At 40.0% G+C, this 21989-nt stretch overlaps 3 protein-coding genes across 3 annotated transcripts in view; all 3 read left to right on the top strand.

Moving 5' to 3' along the window:
• LOC113590695 (lanosterol 14-alpha demethylase) overlaps positions 1–130 on the top strand; it is a 14438-nt gene extending 14308 nt beyond the window's left edge. The window contains exon 10 of the mRNA XM_035523840.1: positions 1–130. This exon is cut by the window's left edge and continues 517 nt beyond it. The gene's annotated coding sequence lies outside the window, so the exon portion shown is untranslated.
• A 6247-nt stretch (positions 131–6377) lies between these two features.
• Positions 6378–7561, top strand: LOC113576992 (4-galactosyl-N-acetylglucosaminide 3-alpha-L-fucosyltransferase 9-like). The gene is given in 2 exon segments (XM_027009392.2): positions 6378–6729; positions 6732–7561. Coding segments are annotated over 2 exon segments (1182 nt in total).
• An 8731-nt stretch (positions 7562–16292) lies between these two features.
• On the top strand, positions 16293–17468 carry LOC113590698 (4-galactosyl-N-acetylglucosaminide 3-alpha-L-fucosyltransferase 9-like). The gene has a single exon (XM_027030980.2). The coding sequence runs from the start codon at positions 16293–16295 to the stop codon at positions 17466–17468; it is 1176 nt and encodes a 391-aa protein (XP_026886781.2).
• Positions 17469–21989: the final 4521 nt, after the last annotated feature.

The following is a 21989-nucleotide window of genomic DNA, read 5'->3' as shown; positions in this document are numbered from 1 at the left end:
AGCTGAGCCCCTGAGCCACGGGGGAAAACATCAGTGAAAAACAAGAGAAGCATGTAAACTTTTAATATAACTTTGTTTGCTCCTCTGTCTTGACTGAGATTTTGATTAAAGCCTGACACATCTGAGACAATTTATGTCTTTCCAACTAATTCTAATTTATATTCCAAATGAACACAATTCCAGTTTACTCAGGTCAACTGTGCAAAAGTGTCATATCTCCTTTCAGGACCTGGTTCAAGAACTGTTTCAGGACCTGGTATGGAACCTGGTTCAGAAACTGATTCAGGATCCGGTACAAAACCTGGTTCAGGACCTGATTCAGGAACTGGTACAGAACCTAGTACAGGAACTGGTTCATGACCTGGTCCAGGACCATCCTGGACACAGTGGGCTTGTGCACTTCCTTGATACTCAAGTGCTAATAATTGTTTTTATATTTTGTAAAAAAGGAAACAACAACTTGGGGAGAAAAATGATGCTTAGACTCTTAAAATGCTTAAAATGTAATATCTGTGTTTAAATCATCCATGATTGTGAAAATTAAAATGATTTTTTTAACCGCTCAGTCTTTAAACTGGTAGCTTAGTTTAATTCAGGCTGATATGTAAAGCACATTTTGTTAGAACAGACATCACAAAGCAGCTTTGCCTAAATCCTGTCTATGAGCCAAAGCAGTTTTATCTCAGCGGTTTTACCTCAGTTACCTCCTGTAACATCAACAGGTAAGCACAAAGCTAGGTGAGGGAATTTATTAAAAGCCAAACACAAACACTAACCAGGGATGTACAAGGATAACAAAGGTAAGGAAGGCTAGGGCACAGAACAGCAAGAACCGTACCTACTGAATGAGCCGAAGGACCAAACCAAACAGACATGGCTCACCAAAATAACTGACAACCAGAGTAACAAAACACAGGGCTTAAATACAGAGACTGATGAAGACTATCAAGACACAGATGAACATAATTGCAGGTAGGGATACAAGCAAGGGGCTGGAACAGAACGAAACCAAAACAAGGAAGCTCCAGAAATAAACCAAAACAGCATTGCCATGGGAACCGTGATGCCTGGGAGGAACGATTGTGACAACTCAGAAGTATAGAGATATTTTGCTGTGAAAATATGAGTGCTTGACATATAAATAATGACTCATATAAGGTAGGGTTATTGTTTTTTGCACTTCTCAATAAATTAGGAAAACATTTAGAAGTACGTATATGCAGAACGAGTGGCGTGTAAAAGATCGTTTGATTTGATTGATTGATTAATGAATGTAGATGCCAATTTCCAAATTCTAGAGAAAATAATTTGCAGACATTCTCAGTCATCATTTCTCCCTTCCATAACAAAGTTGTTAAAATAATGACTTTTACAATATTTTTATCGTGACTGATTTGTGGTAGAGTAGACTTTCCTGGGCACATAGGGAGGTTAATCTGTGCTTTTGACAAGCTGTCCAGCTGTATGCTTCTTTAAAAAATAAAGGTTCAAAACCAATTCTAGAGTGTTTTGCAAACCACAACCAGTAGTTTTAACACGGTTAAATTAAAACCTTGTCTGTCACATCTTGTTAGGAAATCAGAACTAAAAAAAACCCCCAATATTTAATAATTCATTTTTAATGTCATGCTTGCCAGTATTGTCATCATTGACAGTATTGTGTTATGTTTTTGGTGTGTGTGTGTGTGTGTGTGTATGTATGTATGTCTAAGCACTACAGTGCTTAGAGCAGGTGTATTGCTCTGGGTGTGCAAGGTGTGGTTGTCTCTTCTTACCTTTCTGTTCTCACCTGAGCAGCTCATTGGTTGGGGAGGTAGTGGGGGCAGGGTCTGCACTGTGCGCTTGGAGTCCTTGCAAAGCCTCACTGACTTATTGACTTTACATATGAATACTGATAACCTTTTAAAATTCAGATTTTGGTTTGCTTCTCTGAATGCCATCACCAGAGAGAGTATTCGCCCAGACAAACGTTCACGTGAAGGTTTTAGTTATCCAACTGAAGTGAAAGGATGTGGTATTTTCTTTGGAAGTTTAAGGTGAGTTTGGTATACTCAGTGGCATCTTACTGGATCTGGTCTATAGTTTGTTCTCTTGTTAATATGACAGACATTAAGTAAAAACAACATTAACAAGTGGAGTTTTGCTTCTGTCAGGTGTGTGTGTTACAGAACGCGAACATAACTTGTAACTTTCAAATGTGCATTCAAATGAGTGCAGTTTTTTGCATTTTTTTTTTAGCCTAAAAGAAGCTTCTAGAAGCCGTTCTGACCTAGAACAGCTGGTTTACAGTAACACTGCCTTACCTAAACTGGACAGATGAATGAGTTGATGTACTTCAGTGGCCAGTGAAAGTTTGTGACGGTGTACCAGCAAAAGCAGAGAAAAATGAAGTTGCTTTTACAATGTGTAAACACCTTTCCAATTCATGGTTTATGGGCTTTGTATAAAGGCTTCACTTTTGACTGATCTGAGTTACTGTTAGAGAAGTCACAGAGGTACTACTGCCTAGACAAAATTAGGGGAGTAATGGACAACAGATCTATAAGGATAATATATATATATATATATATATATATATATATATATATATATATATATATATATATATATATATATATATATATATATATACCTGTTAACATGTTTGGGAAAATGAATGTAGTAATTTTGAAAGGGCCACTTTACTACAACTGACAATAGTATAGTCAAGAGAAACAAAAGTCTATGAAAAGTCCAATCTGTGTACTGTCAGGTCCGTCTGGCCCCAGCTCTTCTGTGTACTGTCAGCTCAACTGTAGGTGACATAAAACACTATTTTTAGCTTATGCTCCTCTAGAAAGTAAGTAAGTAAGCAAATAATTGTTTGTACTTCTCTAGACTGAGCCACAAAGTTTTTAAAAATGTGATAAAATGCACAACATAAAACACAGCTCCAGATCACAGACCCTCAGCCACAACATAAAACACAGACCACAGACCCTCAGCCACAACATAAAACACAGACCACAGACCCTCAGCCACAACATAAAACACAGACCACAGACCCTCAGCCACAACATAAAACATAGACCACAGACCCTCAGCCACAACATAAAACACAGACCACAGACCCTCAGCCACAACATAAAACAGAGCTCCAGAAGGAACTGAAGGGACATCGGTACTGAAGACCACAACATAATATGCAGAATAAATAATGGATTTCAATGTATGTACCAAAATCAGGAGTCCCCAAAAACAATAGCAAGTGGCTAAAAATGAGTGATGAGACATTTGTTAAAGATGTCCAGAGATGGTTTTATGGCCTCAGGAAGGTGCACATGCTGCAAAAGCTCAGTCTGTGATCTGAACTTTGTTCTATGAACAACAGCACCAGGTTTGAGGATCCAAGAGACCTGATATTCAGACAATCATTATGGACACAGTAGGTCTGAAACTGTTAGACTATTTAGCATATCTGAGATCTGAGACTTATTCTGAGCCTAATCCATTCTGTGAAGAGCGGCAATAGTGCTTTAAAGTGAACATTATAATTCTATTTTACTATATCTCCTTGTTTTCCTTGTCCTGTTTAAGTTCTCACAGCTACATTCGGAATAAGATGTAACCTCATAAGTGTGTGAGTCTCTCAGTGTTTCACTGGCACACTAATGTCCCAGCTAGAAGTTAATGTCAATCAAAAATCTAAATTTATTTATATACTGCTCTTTACAACAGATGTTGTCACAAAGCAGCTTTAAAAATGTCAGAGTCCAAGTCCCCAGTGAGCAAGACAAGGGTGATGTCCCAGTACTGACCCTATCCAGGGTGGAAATTACAGCTATTGCTCATCTCATAAGCATCGACCAGTCAGTACCTTCCCAGATTAAACTAATCCAGCATGCAATCCATCTCAAACAGAGCTATAGTGTAGGCCACTACAACAATACCCCAGTAAATAGTCATAACACATAATTAACAAAAGTATTTTCATAAATGAGAAGTTGTATGTAGTAATCCAATAATATGTTTTAAACAGGACAACTGAGGAGAAAAAAACACCAAAGATTCAGATAAAAAGTCCAGTATCCATTCCTAATTTGAGCGCCACCTACTGGCATCACCTGAACATGGCACCAGTTGCATTTCTTTCAGATAAAACCCATCTCTATATCACCTTTAACATAAACCAAAAGGCTTTTTAACTGAATGTTTTACACATGGTGTACACTTTGTACATGCTGGTAAAAGAATTATGTTATTTTTTTAGGCCTCAGGGTAGAGAAATCAGTTGTTCCAGTCTAACTGTCATCAAGCCTACACGTTTCCGTTCCTGGAGGGGCTACAGCATTCACACCTCTCTCCCTGGACCCGTTCGAGGAGTTCATGGTAAAGAAAAGAAATTACTATATCATTTTTTTCTGACAAAAATTATGTTAAGTACAAATTGAACATTACTTCTAAACAATCTCTGGTTTTCTTGTTTCATTTACATCAACTTTTCAAGAATAAATAAATGCGTACAGTCTTTGAAACAGGAGTCACATATGGTTATGGCTCAACACCAATGACAGCTCAGAGCTCAGTGTGATAAGCAGACCTCAGGCAAACTGTAATCTTACTGCAAAAACAACTGGAACTGATATTTCCAGTTCTAGTCTGCACTAGTAAGTCCCTTCATTCTAACATTTGCTTGATTTAAAGTAACCTTATGAATGAAATCTATCTTGTGTCTAACCAAATTGCTAACATTTCTGAGACAAGTTCTGAGGCAAGGCCAACATCCCCCATGGAGAGTGTTAAAACGGACTAGCTTTACTCATGCACACAAACACATCATACATTGACTACACAGAGGTTTTTGTTGAATGTCCACAAAAAGAAAGTAGCACACACACTACCAGAACAGAATCAGGAGAAGCTAACAGTGGCTTTGTTCAGTTTTACTCCATTAGTATAGTCTGATGTCAGCCTGTTTCTGAATAAAAAGTGCTCTGTTTATTATGTCATGTAATTCTGTGTTTTCCGTTAACAAGGTTGCCATGGGTAACCACTATGGGACCTTTATTTCCCGTACACTGAGTAATTGCTTTGTTAGGCTCCATAACCATACCAAACAGCTGCCCTACACATTACAGTCAGTCCTAAAATATAACCCACCATGACTAGTGCCAGTATTGCACCTTCAAGTCCTGCACAGTGTATGTGCAAACAGTAATTATCACACCTATACACACACATCACTGAAAGGCCATACAAACATAAATGTGCAGAGTTGGACAACTTCCATTAACCAGTATCTTCTTATTTCAGACAGAAAAATGACTGATAAATTCTAAATCCACTTATAGTGTTTTACAGTAAAGTAATTATATATATATTTATAATCACAAGGGATAGGGCTAGGGTTAACACCCCAAAACTCAGGACTGTGACAAACAAAAAAGACACAGCTAACTACCGCTACACATAATCTTTCATTAAGATTGTGATAAGTAAATGTTTTTAATGACAAGAAAGTGTGTGTGAGCCATCAGTAGGGTTAAAAATCAACACCAACAACAAAAAAACAACTGAAGCACCAAGAAGAAAAGGAAGAAGAAAAGCCCCAGCACCAGGTGTCTGTTTACAGCCACACCCACACCCACACCCACAGCCATAGACACACCCACAGCCATAGACACACTCACAGCCACACCCATAGTCACAGCCACAGCCACACCTACAGCCATAGACCCACCCACAGCCACAGCCACAGCCATAGACACACCCACAGCAATAGACACAGCCACACCTCACCTACACCCACACCCACAATCATAGACACACCCACAGCCATAGACACACTCACAGCCACACCCATAGTCACAGCCACAGCCACAGACACACCTACAGCCATAGACACACCCACAGCCACAGCCACAGCCATAGACACACCCACAGCAATAGACACAGCCACACCTACACCCACACCCACAGCCATAGTCACAGCCACAGCCACAGACACACCCACAGCCACAGCCACAGCCATAGACACACCCACAGCAATAGACACAGCCACACCCACAGCCACAGCCATAGTCACACCCACAGTCATAGACACAGCCACACCCACAGCCATAATCACAGCCACAGCCACAGCCATAGTCACACTTCAAAGAAAAACATAAAACTTCAGAACTTCAGAACTAGAGCTGGTCTCACCTTCCAGGGCAAAGTAATAATGCACAACATCCATATCAAACTGACTGGGAAGGTCGTTGACACAGTGGGCTACCATCACATATAGTACACTGATTCATCTAAAATTTTCAGTGTGAACTTCTCTGTCTCTGTCTTCCTTGAAGATGTTCAGATCTTTGCTAGGACTCTTTCAGCATTTCCTGCTTGTCGCTATCATGCTGTGCTCTGGATGGTTTTTCTGTTTATACTTCAAGTCAAGCGTCCGTTGGCCACCACATCCTGAAGCTACTGAGGACTCGTCCACTGTCTGCACAGATGCGTGTCTTTCTGTTCTCAAGGTGGACTCCACCACCCACTTTCTACACAGCAACTCCACTCTTAACTACAGCGCCAGAAAGCAGCAGAAAAAGGTCAGAAAAGCCCCATTCATCACATCAAGCAGAAAGAACCACACACTGTTAGAAACAGACATCATCATCCTAATCTGGACATGGCCGTTTGCCCACCGGTTCGATATGAGCATATGTGACCCACTGTTTGGGATCACAGATTGTTATATAACAGATGAAGTTATTATAGAAAGGCACATGGAGTTATGTTCCATCACAAAGACATTCAGAAAGATTTGCCCACGCTACTGGAATTGTCACGACCGCCACCACAGAAATGGATCTGGATGAACATGGAGTCTCCAGCCAATTCACCACAGTTCATTCACCACAGATCATCTGCACCTGGTGCAGATCTATTCAATCTGACAGCAAACTATCGAAGAGACTCAGATATCTGGATGCCTTATGGGTGGATTGTAGAGGCATCTAATGACAACAAAGCCTTTAAAATACCAAAGAAGGACAAACTAGTCTGCTGGTTCGTCAACAACTGGGACAAACGTTTGTTGCGTGTGAAATACTTCAATGAATTTAGCAAACACATAAAGATAGAGACTTACGGTAGACACTTTGACAGGTATAAAAGCAAGCAAGATTATTTTAAAATTATATCTAGCTGTAAATTCTACTTATCCTTTGAGAACTCCATCTATAAAGACTACATCACAGAAAAGCTGTATAATCCACTGACATCTGGCACGGTACCTGTGGTTCTTGGCCCACCCAGGGAGAACTATGAAGAATTTGTACCTGGGAATTCCTTTATACATGTGGATGATTTCGGATCCCCTCAAGAACTTGCAGATCATCTTAAATTACTGGACCAAAACCAGGAGATGTATGAACAATACTTCACCTGGAGAAAACACTTTACTGCTAAGGTTTCTTATTTTGGTGTGGCGCACGTTTGTCATATTTGTGATTATATAAGTAAACACAAGAGCTACCGAGTATTTAAAAACCTTAATAAATGGTACTGGGGTCAGCTGTGTTTGTATGAAAAGTGACGGACAAATGCTATTTAAAGGTTTTAAGAAAAACTATTTAAAAGATTAAGAAAAAATTCATTATTTTCCAAAAGATTCTGTCAGGAAAGTCAATTAATGATAAAATTGTTGCTTTAGATTATTTAGTATGCTATTAGATGTTTAAAGGTGCAATATTTTTTTTTACCCAAATGATTCTTTTTCATTTCATGAAACACCCATAAATAATTACTTTATAATTACCGATAAATATTGTTTGCTACTTTATGTTGGTGAAATAACTGCGTGATACATCCACTACATAGTAGCAGCCCCACTGACCCTTATTTCAGTTTTATTTTCTTCACTTTACTTGTAATACAGTGAAAATGTAGTTGTTTTTTTTCTTTTCAACAAATATATAAATGTTTGTCAAATTATATTTTTTTTAAAGAAAAAAAAAACATTTTTTGCTGCTTTATTTTCCATATCAATAATCAGGGCACACGAAACGATCCCAGATAGCCCTCAGGGAAAGGACAAACTCAACCAGACATTTGAGTCTCTGCTCTTTCTCAGCCAAGGGAGGGCTCAATAACACAATTTGTGTATGTGTGTGTGCGTGTATTTAATCCCATTAACCTCACATGGGGTGTATAACTCCATTAATATCACATAGGGGTGTGTGTGTGTAACTTAACTCCATTAACCCACATGGAAGTGTTTGGCATTATATTTCACTCTGCTGGGTGTTACACACATGTTGCATTTATATCTGACTTCCAGACAAAAGAGAAGCTTTGGGCATGTGAAGAGGGGTTTGGGTGTGTGTGTGTATGTGTGTGTATGAAGAAGAGTTTGGGTGTGTGTGTGTGTGTGTGTGTGAAGAGGATCTTGTTACCTGTGTAATTTGAATGTGGTGTGGAGCTTTGTCTGTGGTGTAAGTGTAACCTCCAGTGCACTCAACACCACTCTTCTGCATCACCTAGCCGCAGACAGACCCGGGACCACAGCACAATCCTGCCACTGTCTGTGTGTGTAGTGTGCAGTCTGTGTATGTGCAGTAACTCTTCACACAACAGAACAGATCTAGTAGAGGATAGGGCTCCTGATCCATGGGACTGGACACGCTTCCAAACCAGTTCACTCTGCGGGATTAACAGACTGCACACACTTACAAACCAGTTCACTCTGTGGGATTAACAGACTGCACACACTTCCAAACCAGTTCACTCTGCGGGATTAACAGACTGCACACACTTCTAAACCAGTTCAGTCTGTGGGATTAACAGATCATGTAAACTCAACACCCATGTGTTTAGTGCTCAGAAAACAAACACACCAAAAAACATTTGGATTTTTCAGAGATGCAAGGAACAGATTTCTGCTTAATAATTTCACAGCACATACTTTACCATCTTCTACTGATTGACTGCTTACTTAATTAAATACTGACTGAATAAGTATTCATTCTTTACTTTCGTAAATATTCACTGATTTAGAAAAACACCAAATTGTACGGGAAGGTATTTTGATTTTGGGAGACTGTAGGAAAAAATAAAAACAGTGGAGAGAAATAAATGATCAAAAATAAACCTGTAACCTGTACAAAGACCAATATAATTAGGGTAACACATTGCTAAGCAGTGCATGTCTGCATACAAACAGGATAACAGCAGATGTTTTAGGTGTTTTACAGAAGGCCTGTTTCTTTACAGCAATCATCGCTTACTGTGGTGGGTGTGGCTGCTTGCTGTATCCAGTCACACTCCTATACAAAGTTGTGAATATGCACAGCCCATTGGTGTCAGTACTGCCTCTCACCCTGTACACATGCTCACATTCGCAGGAGTGAGGAGGTGCTTTTGAAACTGTCCCCTTCCCCTCTCCCAGACTGAGGCACAGAATGCTGCTGCCCAACTCTGAGGTTCCCTACTAAGAATGCTGTTCCTACATGTCTGTTAACCATTCTGGTGCTGTGCCGTGGTAATTATTCCTCATATGTATCTGATACAATCACTGGTAGACTTTTTTCCTTAGACTGTATCAGGACACTCACTGAGATTTTTATAGCAAAAAGTGTGACATTTTTTTCAGAAATGAAATATAGCAAAATCGCAAATTTCTTTAACTTTACAAGTGATGACAAGTCCACGGCCTTCGGCCACTTGCATCACAACTTTCTTGTATCAAAGGTTTTCTGTGTCATGGATTGATGACTGTCTCACTCGTGCTCCCAGACTCCAACGTCATGGACTCAATGACTGTCTCACTCTGCGTTGATATACTTTCAGAAGCTTTCCTAAAATGATCTAAAGTAATGGCTTGCTATGCATTCTACACTGATCCTCTGTTCTCCTCTGTCTGGAAACATCTGAAGTCTGACTTTGCTAATCTTCTGTCTCTGGCAACATACTGGATTTGAACTTTCCAACTAAACCATGCTTCTGTTGTACATACTAACACTGCACATTCCCTAACACCTAACACTGTGTCCCAAACACATTCACTCACACCTAACACGGTGTCCTAAACATATTCACTAACACCCAACACTGTGTGTTCCAAACACATTCACTCACAACTAACAATGTGTCACAAACACATTCACTAACACCTAATATATTTTGCAGAATTGTTCATTAAAAGAAAGTTGTGACCAATTGTTTTTCATTCCAGCATCTGATGATGGACCTGGTACCTCTCATCTGGACCGTGTACCTCTATTCTGAACCTAGTACCTCTCGTCTGGACCTGGTACCTCTCTTCTGGAAATGCTACCTCTTGTCTGGACCTGGTACTTCTCATCTGGACCTGGTACCTCTCTTCTGGCTGAGGTAGAACTCAGCCAGACTGGCTTTCTGCAGAGGAGACTAGACAGCCCAGCTATTGAGCACAGACATCATTGCTCTGGAATCCATATGGTCTTTAACAACCCATCAGGGAAGCATCAGCTATGCACCCTATTGGCCACCAGAGGGCCTCATCCACAGAATACTAGGGGTCACTATGGTTACTCATCACCACACTAGCAAATGCCTCTTGAAATTATTGCAAGGGTTTCTCTGTCTGTTTATCAAAGCATTTACTACTACTGGTTTTGGATTTGTGCCTGGTCCTTGTACTATACAGCTGCATATCTGATTATTGATCTTGACCCCTGACTGCCTGATTTCTGATTTTTGATTATGGATCTCAGCAAAGTTCTCCTGCACATGGTGTCAGAGTTTGATTCCTGACACAACCACACATCATAAACAGAGGGAGTGGACAGACTCTCGCATGCAAATATGTGAGAAAACACATGCAAAGCAAATACTTAGATGCAAAGTGTTTAGTACAGTGGCTTGAAACTTTATTAAACTTACTGTCAATTCAACTATTCAACAATGCTTCATACACATAATACATTTACTCCAGTGATTAACTAGGCCTTAAGCTCTATTACAATACATCCCATCCAATGAATAACTGCATAACTGTTATTCTCTCATCAATTTCAGAACAACATTATCATCTCCTCATACCAGGACACAGAGACCATGTTTTTAAAATGACTGAGATATTCTCACATTAAATTGAAATAAATCTATTTTCTTCACCAATCAGGAGCTTCGTGTTTTAAAATTCTGAAGCTACATTCATCACATCCTCTTCACTACTAAATTTCAATGCTGGAATAAAATCATTTGAGTTTTGCAAGAGTTGTGGCATGGTCCTGTCTTCTCTATTATATGGTGTAAGGTTGTCAGGATAGCTGTTTAATCCTCTTGACGTTCTAATAAAAATCAACCATGTTTAATCTTATCATCAGTTTTTAGTCTTGGCCCATGCAAATAGCGATTGTCAACAACCAACAGGTGAGCTCCCTTCAGACCTGTCCTGTCCCCATTCGCTCAACCAGGGTCATGTGACCACATTCTGTGATATCCTGCTTTTGTTTCTGGTCCATCATTCGTCACCGATCAGAATCAGCCAGACGCTTGTGGAAATACATTGATGGGTGTTAAATAGTGAAAGGGCAATCCAATATTGTAGTCAAACAGCAGGCCAAGGTTACAGCCATAATTACTGGTTGTCATGGTTGTCACGACATAAAAACCTGCTGTAGTCTTTTGTTGAACAGCTGCTGTTTAAAAGTCTCTTCAAGATCACAGAGCTAACCTGCCAGTCACTTCTACACATCATTTCAAATGCAAATTGAATCACATTTGAAGCATTTACAGTGGTGTGAAAAAGTGTTTACCCCCTTCCTGATATCTTATTTTTTTGCATGTTTGTCACACTTAAATGTTTCAGATCATCAAACAAATTTAAATATTAGACAAATACAACACAAGTAAACAAAAATGCAGTTTTTAAATGAAGGTTTTTGTTAGAAACTGGTTCAAAGTGACCAGTCCTTCAGGTTTGATCTCCTCCGAGTTAACCTCTGCCGTCCTCCCTCTGTAGCCGGAACTGGGGAAGTCAAGAGACACTGACACCAAGGTAGTGAGTCATCTACCTGGACCAGTCCACAGGGTGTATGGAATGCTTGACACACAAGACAGTCCTTCCCTGGCTCCACCTCTCCTGCCGCTACCAGGGAGACCACACAAGCTAAATTACCATTACCACAGGGAGAGCGCAAGAGATATTATCATGCACACTGTTCAATTTCTCAATCCACATTTGGGTGTAGTCTTCCAAGATCACGTCCATGTCACCTGAATGAGAAACACCTGGGTTACCTCTGACCCATGGGGTGGTAAATGGTCTACCAAAAATGACCTCAAATGCTGACAGTTTGGTGGTGGCACTGGGCGTCATTCTGATCTCAAATAACACTGCTGGCAGTAGATCTATCCACTTCTTTCCTGTTTCCATCATAGCCTTTGTTAAGCTTTCTTTCAAGGTATGATTCATTTTCTCAAAATGCCAGATGACTGGTTGATAAGGGATGTGAAACTTCCAATCAATAGTTGGGTAGGTGCATAGTTTCTGAGTTACCTTGGAAATGAAAGAGGGTCCCTGATCTGAATCTATTACCCGAGGCACACCGTACCTCACTATTATTTCCTTGGCTAGGATTTTAACCACAGTGCGGGCGTCTTCCTTAGAACAAGGAAACGTCTCAGTCCACTTGGAAAACCAGTCTACAATCACCAGCAGGTACTTCAACTGACCACAAGGTGGCATGTGCGTAAAGCCTATCTGTCGACACTGAAAGGGATATTCAGGAACCGGCAAGGCATCATATTTGGCTTGTGTTTTACCCTGGTTGCTTCTAGCACAGGTTAAGCAGCCATCTAGGAGGAGTTTTACAGTTTTATGTGTTTCTGGTATACAAAACTGTTTTTGAATGTTAGCCGTCACCCCCCTTTGTATGACGTGAAATCCCGTGAAAATGATGCACAAGAAATGGCAAAACAGATTTAGGAAGGGCAATACCCCTCCCCGGGTCATGGATCAAACCATCTTTATCAGGCCTACATCTTTGACCAGCCCAGTGAGAGCAGTCCTGTTGTGTACCCTGAGCTTCTAAGAAAAGCAGATCGATATCATTCGATACCAATGAGAAAACATGGAGACAGCTTCACATGCGGATGATACAGCGTATGGGCATGAGGGGGCATTAACAGCTGCCCAACGTGCAACCTCATCCGCTAAGGCATTGCCAGAGGCCGTGTCAGATCCAGAGGTTGTGTCATGACCCCTGACCTTTACGACAGTCAGCTGAGCTGGTAGTGTACATGCAGACAAAAGTGCAGACACTAGTCCTGAAGCCACAGTGCATAAGCAGCCTTGCGTTGGGTGCCTGAAGACAAAAAGGCTCCAGTATCTAACACTTTTTATTATTAAGTGGGAATAAAAAATCCAAACCTAGATGTTCCTGTGTGAAAAAGTGATTCTCCCACCCCCGTTAAAACAAATTAACTGTGGTTTATCACATCTTTGGAAAGCTGAGTTCAATTTCTCTAGCCACACCCAGGCCTGATTACTGCCACACCTGTTCTCAATCAAGAAATCACTTAAATAGGACCTGCCTGACAAATGGCAAAACACAGTTATTTGAACAATTTTCATGGGGTTTGAGGGTATCCTAGTTGCAAATGATAAATCTGGGAGATTCACAATAAATCTAGTCTACGTTCTACACTGATACTGTAGCACTGTTTGTTTACTTATCGGTTCTCCTTAGACAATCGTGACAAAACCTGATCTAAATCCAGTCTGAATTTGATCTAAACCCAGTCTGAATGTGCTTTAAACCCAGTCTCAATCTGGCCTAAACCTAGTGTAAACCCAGTCTAAGTCCAGTGTAAACCTGGTGTAAGCCCAGTCTAAGTCCAGTGTAAACCTGGTGTAAGCCCAGTCTAAGTCCAGTGTAAACCTGGTGTAAGCCCAGTCTAAGTCCAGTGTAAACCTGGTGTAAGCCCAGTCTAAGCCACACTTCAGCAGACTCCTGTTAACAGTGTGTGGATGAAGGACTTAATTCATCCATGTGTAACCCACTCGTTCTTCCTTGTTTGCACACACCTGACTCACTGCATTTCATAATCATTTATCCATCATGTATAAGTCATGCATTATATCTGACTTTTTTCCTCATTTCATACAGTCCTGAAGGCTTTTTAAAACGTTTGGATGCTTGGTCATTATATGAGTGTCCTGAAGTGATGTCTGTCTCTTACAGAATGGTGATTGAAGTGATGTACTAGAATGTACAAACAATGTGAGAATCACAGGTACAGGTGAGATAAAACATTCAGATAAGAGGGAAGGTCCATATTTGACTGATGCAAGTAATACCAGTTTAGCAGGGACTGGAACTTGAAGTTCTTGTTTCTGTCTCACACACACGCACACACACACTCACAAACACACACTCTCACACCCGCACACACACACCTCCTAATTTCCTTTTTTTATAGTTTACTTCCTTATGACTTAAAAGACTCTTCATACCAAGAAGGACACACATATCTTATCCAATAAAAGACAAAACACATCTCAGGACTTTCTATTCAAGCTATCAGTAAGTGTTATTCCTCTGGTGTAATATATTCAAGTACATAAAGAACCTTTTATTTTAGGGTATCACCTACAGGCATTAGGGGTTAGAGCTCATCTTAAATGTACTGTTGAATTCTTTTCCATTTCAGTATATTAATATTACTGATACTGCATAGTTTGTAGTAACAACTAAACCTATCTAATACAAATATTCAAATTTACTATTCAAATGTTTTTCTTCAAAATAAATAAACAAATATAACAGGGCTGTGGTCCTGGACTGTGCCCATTTAAATGTTGTTGGTAGTAATGACTTACCTCCTTCCACTGTACGTCCTACTTCAGCATATAAACACGAAAGAAATGTCTGGTAACTGGAGGTATTACAGACACAATACAAGCTGTCAAGCTAATTGGTAAATATTTTATGGTACACATTGTTGGTGAATATTAATACTTATAATTCACACCAGAACTTGAAGTCACTGAATGCTTTTTATGCTACAGTCTTATTGGTCCATTTCAAATCTGAAACTGGATTTAATTCTGTGTCCTGTGGAAACCTAAAAAAGGGAGGTAGAGCTTTATTGAAATTATTTATTCAGCTATACTTTTAAAATGATTTTATTCAGCTGTCATTTAATTACGCCTCCTGCATCCCTCCCAAAAGAAAAATTAAACAGTGACTCATATTAAAACACTGGAAAAAAAAAAAATCAGTGTTAAATGTGCTAAATTTGTTTTAAATTGAATTACTGTAAAACAATATCCTAATTAAAAGCCCAAATGATCATACTTGTGATGCATCTTTAATTGTTTTATACTGTACATTGCATACATTGCAGCTGGCAGTCTGTAGTGTACTCTGGGTGGAGTTTTCTATAGAAGAGCACTGAATAGACAACTATAGACATTTGTGCATTGATGGTCTTTTCATCTACTGCTGTGGGGAGTAGCTACATGTTTGTTGTTCCTGAGTGTGGTCTAGAATGTAGTTTCTCCAGGACACAATATTGCATTAATGTGATGGCGAAAACCAAGTCAGATGCTAGTGGATAAGGGATAGAGCTTTTATTACAATCCAAATCCGTAGTGGTGAAACAAGTAAGTGTCGGAACCAGAAAAACAAAACGATAATCACAATCATGAAGAAAAACAGGCCAAGTCAAAAACCAGAGATCAACCAAAAACAGGCAGACAAATCCAATCAAAGGGGTAGGCAAAAAATCTTAAGAGGGTAATACATTAAAAACCAGGTCAGCAACAAAGAAGATCAAACAGAAGAAGAACGCTTGGTATGCACAGACAAAACTAGAGGCAATACTTCAGAACTTTGAACCGGTGATGTCCCCTCACACTACTCATATAACGTGTGAGGTTGGATGGTGTGAGTGATGTCCTCTCACACTACTCATATAATGTGTTAGGTCTATGTGTTGGCGTGAGCAGCTGTCCAAACAGGTTTAGTGACTGATGATTAAAAGGAAGTGTCTCTTGGTCCTCAAGCACCCCCAGGTTGATTTACTGTATGATAGTGATGATCAGGACAGCAGAGCTGTACTGAAAGCTCCTCCTTCATGTGTGTTCATTCACCCTTCATACTCACAGAATTTTGAAGAATAATTACACTCAAACCCTTTAAACCCTCTCTCCCTAACACTGAAAAATCAGATGATTTTTCCAAAAATGAAATAAACATGCTTTAAACATTTGGTGGTTTCAAAAACTAGAGAAACACTTAACGTATCTTATTTGTCTCCCTCCTAAAGGTTGAGCGATGACACCAAAGATGCCCTCTGGACATCGCCAGCACATCATTGTAGGGCTTGTTCTGTTGGTGTGTTTCTCTGCTGTATTCTTCATATACTACAAACCAGCCATCAGCTGGCTGCCATGTTCTAGATCAGAGCCCACACCAGACGCCTGCACAGACGCATGCCTTAAAGTTCTTAAAGAGGAGAAGGCTGGAAATGACTGCATTCTTAACCAAACTTTGAAAGAGCAACAGACAGCAGCTACACAATCCCCACAACTAGACAGCACACACAATGCCAACGACACAGTGGTTTTAATCTGGTCATGGCCTTTTGGTTACCAATTCAATCTGGAATCCTGCGGTTCAGAGTTTGGCATCACAGGTTGTCATTTAACAGCTGACAGAAATCAGCTGGATAAAGCACATGGGGTCATGTTTCATCTTAGAGACATCGGTGGTGAATTGTCATACCTGTTGACGTTGTCACGACCTCCACTACAGAAATGGGTCTGGATGAACATGGAGTCTCCAGCCAATTCACCACAGTTGCCTGGTGCAGATGATCTATTCAATCTGACATCAAACTATCGGAGAGACTCAGATATCTGGGTGCCTTACGGACAACTCATAGAAGCGTCTGAAGAAGACAAGACTTTTCAAATACCAATGAAGGATAAACTGGTCTGCTGGATTGTCAGTAACTGGAACAACAACTACAAGCGAGTGAGTTACTTTAATGAACTGAGCAAATATATTAACATCGAGGTATATGGGCGACACTTTGGTAAATACATTAACAAAGAAGATTATTTTAAAATTATGTCCAGCTGTAAATTCTACTTAGCCTTTGAGAACTCCATCTATAAAGACTACATGTCAGATAAGCTGTATCATCCAATGAGATATGGCACGGTACCTGTGGTTCTTGGCCCACCCAGAGAGAACTATGAGGAATTTGTACCTGGGAATTCCTTCATCCATGTGGATGATTTTGAATCCCCAAAGGAAATGGCAGATCTTCTCAAATTACTGGACCAGAACCAGGAGATGTATGAACAATACTTCACCTGGAAAAAATACTTCACCGTCAAGGGTTCTGCGTTTGGTCTGGAGCATGCTTGTCGTATTTGTGAGCATTTAAAAAAGAACAAGAACTTCAGAGTATTTAAGAACATTAACAAATGGTATTGGGGTTAGCCGAGTTGAAGCAACATGAATTCTGAATTCAGCTTATAGGCAAAACTTAAATACTGGAACGTTAAGAAATGCCGATTAATAAAAGTGTATGTTCATCAATTTGGGCAAAGAGATTCAAAGCATGAATGTTGTATTTGACATGTATATGTAGTAGAAATATTCCTGTATATTTTTTGGATTGGTAGGTGTGGGGAGGGGGATGGGAGATGCGTGTTGGTACCATTGATGAACTGATTTTCCTATATGGATAAAATTATCTATCTATCCATCTATCTAGGGAATGGTCCCAGAAGTGATTAAGTTGTTCAAATGGCAACTTCTTAACAGTTTTGAAAAATAAAAGCCAAAATCACAGTAATTATTGTTCGCAAAGCTTTTATCAGCTAAAATATAGCTGATGAGAACTTTGTATATATGCAGTTTGACATTCACATCTGGGTGGAGTTTGAAATTCCCATCTGGCGTTTTTCTGTTGTCCCAGTGCCTGCCGAGGCTTTTTCCAGGTACTCCAGTCCACACCAAAGACTACTGTCACTGTGCTGCTGTGTTTTATCAAGAGATTTTCAGAAAGATGTTTTGCCTATTTTCAGAACTTATTTCTTTCAGATCATGTTTTGTCTGTAATCAATAATGCAGTTAAATGAATGTTTCTTTTAGGAAAATACCATATAGACAAATCCAGGGTTAAGTTAGATTAATGAATACATACAGTTTAATATAAAACAATTATTATTTCAAATGTTCTATGTCTTTAAAAGATGAACAATAAAAGAAATGATTCCTTGTTTGTTGAGGCCAACTGGTCATTGTAACGTTTGGTGAACAGAGACGGCATCAAATTCAGTAATACAAAGTAGATTAGTCCAGTAAGGATAATCCAAGTCGTGGTCAAAAGAAGTAAATAACACAATACAATTCAACCAGGCATACAATCCAATGGGGAACAGTGATGATCCATGAGACGAGGATCGGGTCTATCGGGATGAGAGTTATGAAAGTCTAGGAGCAAAGATGGAGCCAACACATTCCTCCTGGGGACCCAACCCCTCTCTTCGGGTCCATAACCCTCCTAGTCCATGAGATATTGTATCTTTCTCACATCTCCAGTATACTCCAGTCCAGCATTTTCTGCACAGTGTAAGCAGGGGAGCTAATCAATCTCCAACAGAGTGGGAGCATTCTCATCTGAAGGAGGAATTAACGGCAACATAGAAGGGGCTCTAGGTAGATGTTGGAACTTACGGGTACATCTAAGGCACAAATCCCTGGGGGAAAACTATACTCTGTCTCCAGTTGAATACATCAGTGCAGGTGCTCTCCTTCGGTCAGCATGAAGCTGGAAACGAGAATTGGCTTGGTGGATTTGTTGGTGTATATTCTCGTAAACTTGTTCACTCCATTTCATCCATTCATCCACTGCCAGAGATGCTAATTTCTCTGGATTCCAAGGCACAAATGTTGACAACCTAGGATGCACTGAAACGGCATTAGTTGAGTAGCCAAATGAACGATAGAGTTTTGTGCCATCTCCGCCCATATTACATACTTGGACCATTCATGTTGTTGATCTCTGCAGTATAGTCATAAGACCTTTTCCAGTTCCTGGTTTACTCATTCCACCTGACTGATGAAAGCTCTCCATACCTGGGATGTGAATTGAGGTGCTCTGTCTGAAACGATATCCTCAGGTATTCCTTAATTCCTGAATGCATGCTGGAACATAAGCTCTGCTGTCTCAAAGGCAGAAGGGAGAGATGGTAATGGCACAAATCTCACCATATTAGAAAAATGGTGCACAAGAGTAAGTACAGTATTCTTGGATTCTCAACGGGGCTAATTGGTAACAAAATCTATAGCTATGAGACCACGCCCTTGCTGGTATCAGAAGGGGCAAGAACTTACCAGCAGGTAGTGTGCTAGGAGCCTTGGATTCTATGCAATCTGAACATGAAGTTATGAAGTCCTTATTCATCAGTTCCCTCTATGACCTGTGTGAAAACATCTGTTCTGTCTTGACTTGCCCAGGATGACCGGAGGTACGCGAAGAATGTACCCAGGTAATCAGTCTGTCCCTGAAAGATGGAAATATGTACAATTAATCCTCTGGACAGAACAGAGGTATGATGGTATGAAGGCATGGGTCCTATAATGCAATTTTCAGATAGAATGGGTAAGGTATCAGTGTTTCTCTTTACTTATGTTGTAGATCCATGACAGAGCATCTGCCTTGGCATTCTTTAATCCTGGTCTGAAGGTTATCTGGAAGAATAATGGCCATCTAGCTTGATGAAAAGTAAGTTATTTAGCACTTTTATTATATTCTAAATTCACGTGATCCATCAACACTATGAACAGATGTTTAGCCCCCTCCAACCAATACCTCTACTCCTCCAACGCCAGCTTAACTGCCAAGAGATCGCTGTTTCCCACATCATAATTTCTCTCTGATGGTGACAATTTGTATGAGAAGTAAGCAACTGGATGAAGTTTTATTGGCTTACCTCTTCTTTACTTTACTGTAACCTCATTTAGTCCTCTAATCAATACAAGGGCATAGACCTCCATCCTGCTTTTATGTAGCCCTCCAAAATTTGTTTTTCTGTGATAGAAAGGGGTTATGGATGTACAGGATGTAGTTTTATTAATTAAATGGAACAATCATAACTTGGAGTTAAGTTGGCCACTTTACCCTTACTAAAAACTTCTGCCAAGTCCTGGTACTCATTAGCCTTCAGCAGGTTCCAGACTCTACAGAGGTAGAAGCGATAACTACATTAACAGAATTTAGCTGACACGTTTATCCAAAGCAACTTATAATTATGACTGAGTATATCTTGAGGAATTGAGAGTTAAGGGTCTTGCTCAGGGGGCTAACAGTGGCAACTTAGCAGTGATGGGGCTTGAACTGGCAATCTTCCAATTACAAGGCAAGCAACTTATCCATTGAGCTACAACTGCTCTAACTAGATGCACTATGTTTAGAGAGGTCTACAAAAGGTTGACCAAGCGATAATGCCAGGCTCTTCCCTGGAATCACAGGATTGTGACAGTGAAGCCATGTATGGCCAAAAAAACATGGAATGGTTTGCCATGGAAACTAAAAAAAAGAACAAAAAAGAAATGGTCTCTTTGTGAATTGTACTTGCACACAAGGTAACAGGAGCAGTACGATGATTGATGAGACCAGATCCTATGAGCGTCCAGTGAGCTCACTCTTAATACAGGTGACAGGTTGATGGGCTGGAATGACTATTCTGTGTAGTCTTGAAAGGAGAACTACTTACCATTTTCTGCTGCGATGTATCAACATTATGTTTAGAGGATGTCTCTTTCCTTCTTCTTTGGGTGCAGGCAGTACAATTATGGAATATATGCACCAACCTTCCACAATACACACACTGCGCTGAGAAGGTTATCAATCTGCATTCCCTCCACTTCAGGAAGTAGAGATGGGCTGAACTTAGCTCGTCTTGGACTCTTGTTTTTTCCTCTCTCATAAGAGATTATCCAGATATTATTGACAAGGGTTATGATGCCATCAAGTGATTTTCATCATGAAATGCCAATTCAGTGATGATATCGACAATCGGTCCTTTTCTCCAAGCAGCAATTAGTGCTGTTTCATTCCAACTGCTGCTTGCTGCTAAGTTACAGAACTCTAAGGCGTAATCTGCGAGAATCCTGGCATAAACTGTACAATCTCTCACCACTAGCCTTACCTTCTAGTGAATGATCAAAAACAGCCCAAAACTGCCAGGTAAAAAGGTTGTATCCATACAGCATTAGCCCATTCTAAAGCCCTTCCACTTAGTAAAGATAGGCAAACTACTATAGTGACAGAGAAATAACCAAAGGCTGATTAACAAAACAAATCAATGGCACAGAAGTAAGCAGAACTCAGGAAACTAACAAGTAACGGTGACAACAACAAGGACAATGACAGTAACCAACAGTAAGGAGTTCCAAATATAGGGCTTAAATAAACACCGTAATGAGATATAACAAGACACTGCAGAAACAAATAAGGGGCAGGTAATTAAACAAGGAGGCATGGCAAAACAAAACCAAAGCAAAACGAGAAACCAAAACAAACGAAATGTGAAGGTATCGCTGTGGGAACCGCAATGCCAGGGGAGGAAATTGTGACAACAAACAAGGAGTCATTTCTCTTATTATTTTTATTATTGATTACAGACAAAACAAAACTGTTACATGATCAGAAAGAATTAAGTTCTGAAAATAAACAAACCATCTTTCTTGAAAATCTCTTGATAAAACACATCAGTACAGTGATGGTAGTCTTTAGCGTGGACTGGAGTACCTGGAACAAATGTCGGCAGGCACTGGGACAACAGAAAAACTCCAGATGTGGATATCAAACTGCATATATAAAAATTCTCATCAGCTACATTTTATTTAACTGACAAAAGCTTTGTGAACAATAATCAGCATTTCTTAATGTGCCAGTATTTAGGTTTTGCCTATAAACTGTGCTCTAGAATTCCTGTTGCTTCATCCCAG

The sequence above is a fragment of the Electrophorus electricus genome, chromosome 2, assembly GCF_013358815.1.
Source record: "Electrophorus electricus isolate fEleEle1 chromosome 2, fEleEle1.pri, whole genome shotgun sequence".
In the NCBI taxonomy this organism is placed as follows: domain Eukaryota; kingdom Metazoa; phylum Chordata; class Actinopteri; order Gymnotiformes; family Gymnotidae; genus Electrophorus; species Electrophorus electricus.
Note: the sequence above shows the minus strand (reverse complement) of the source record. Positions and strands in the feature narration are given on the sequence as shown.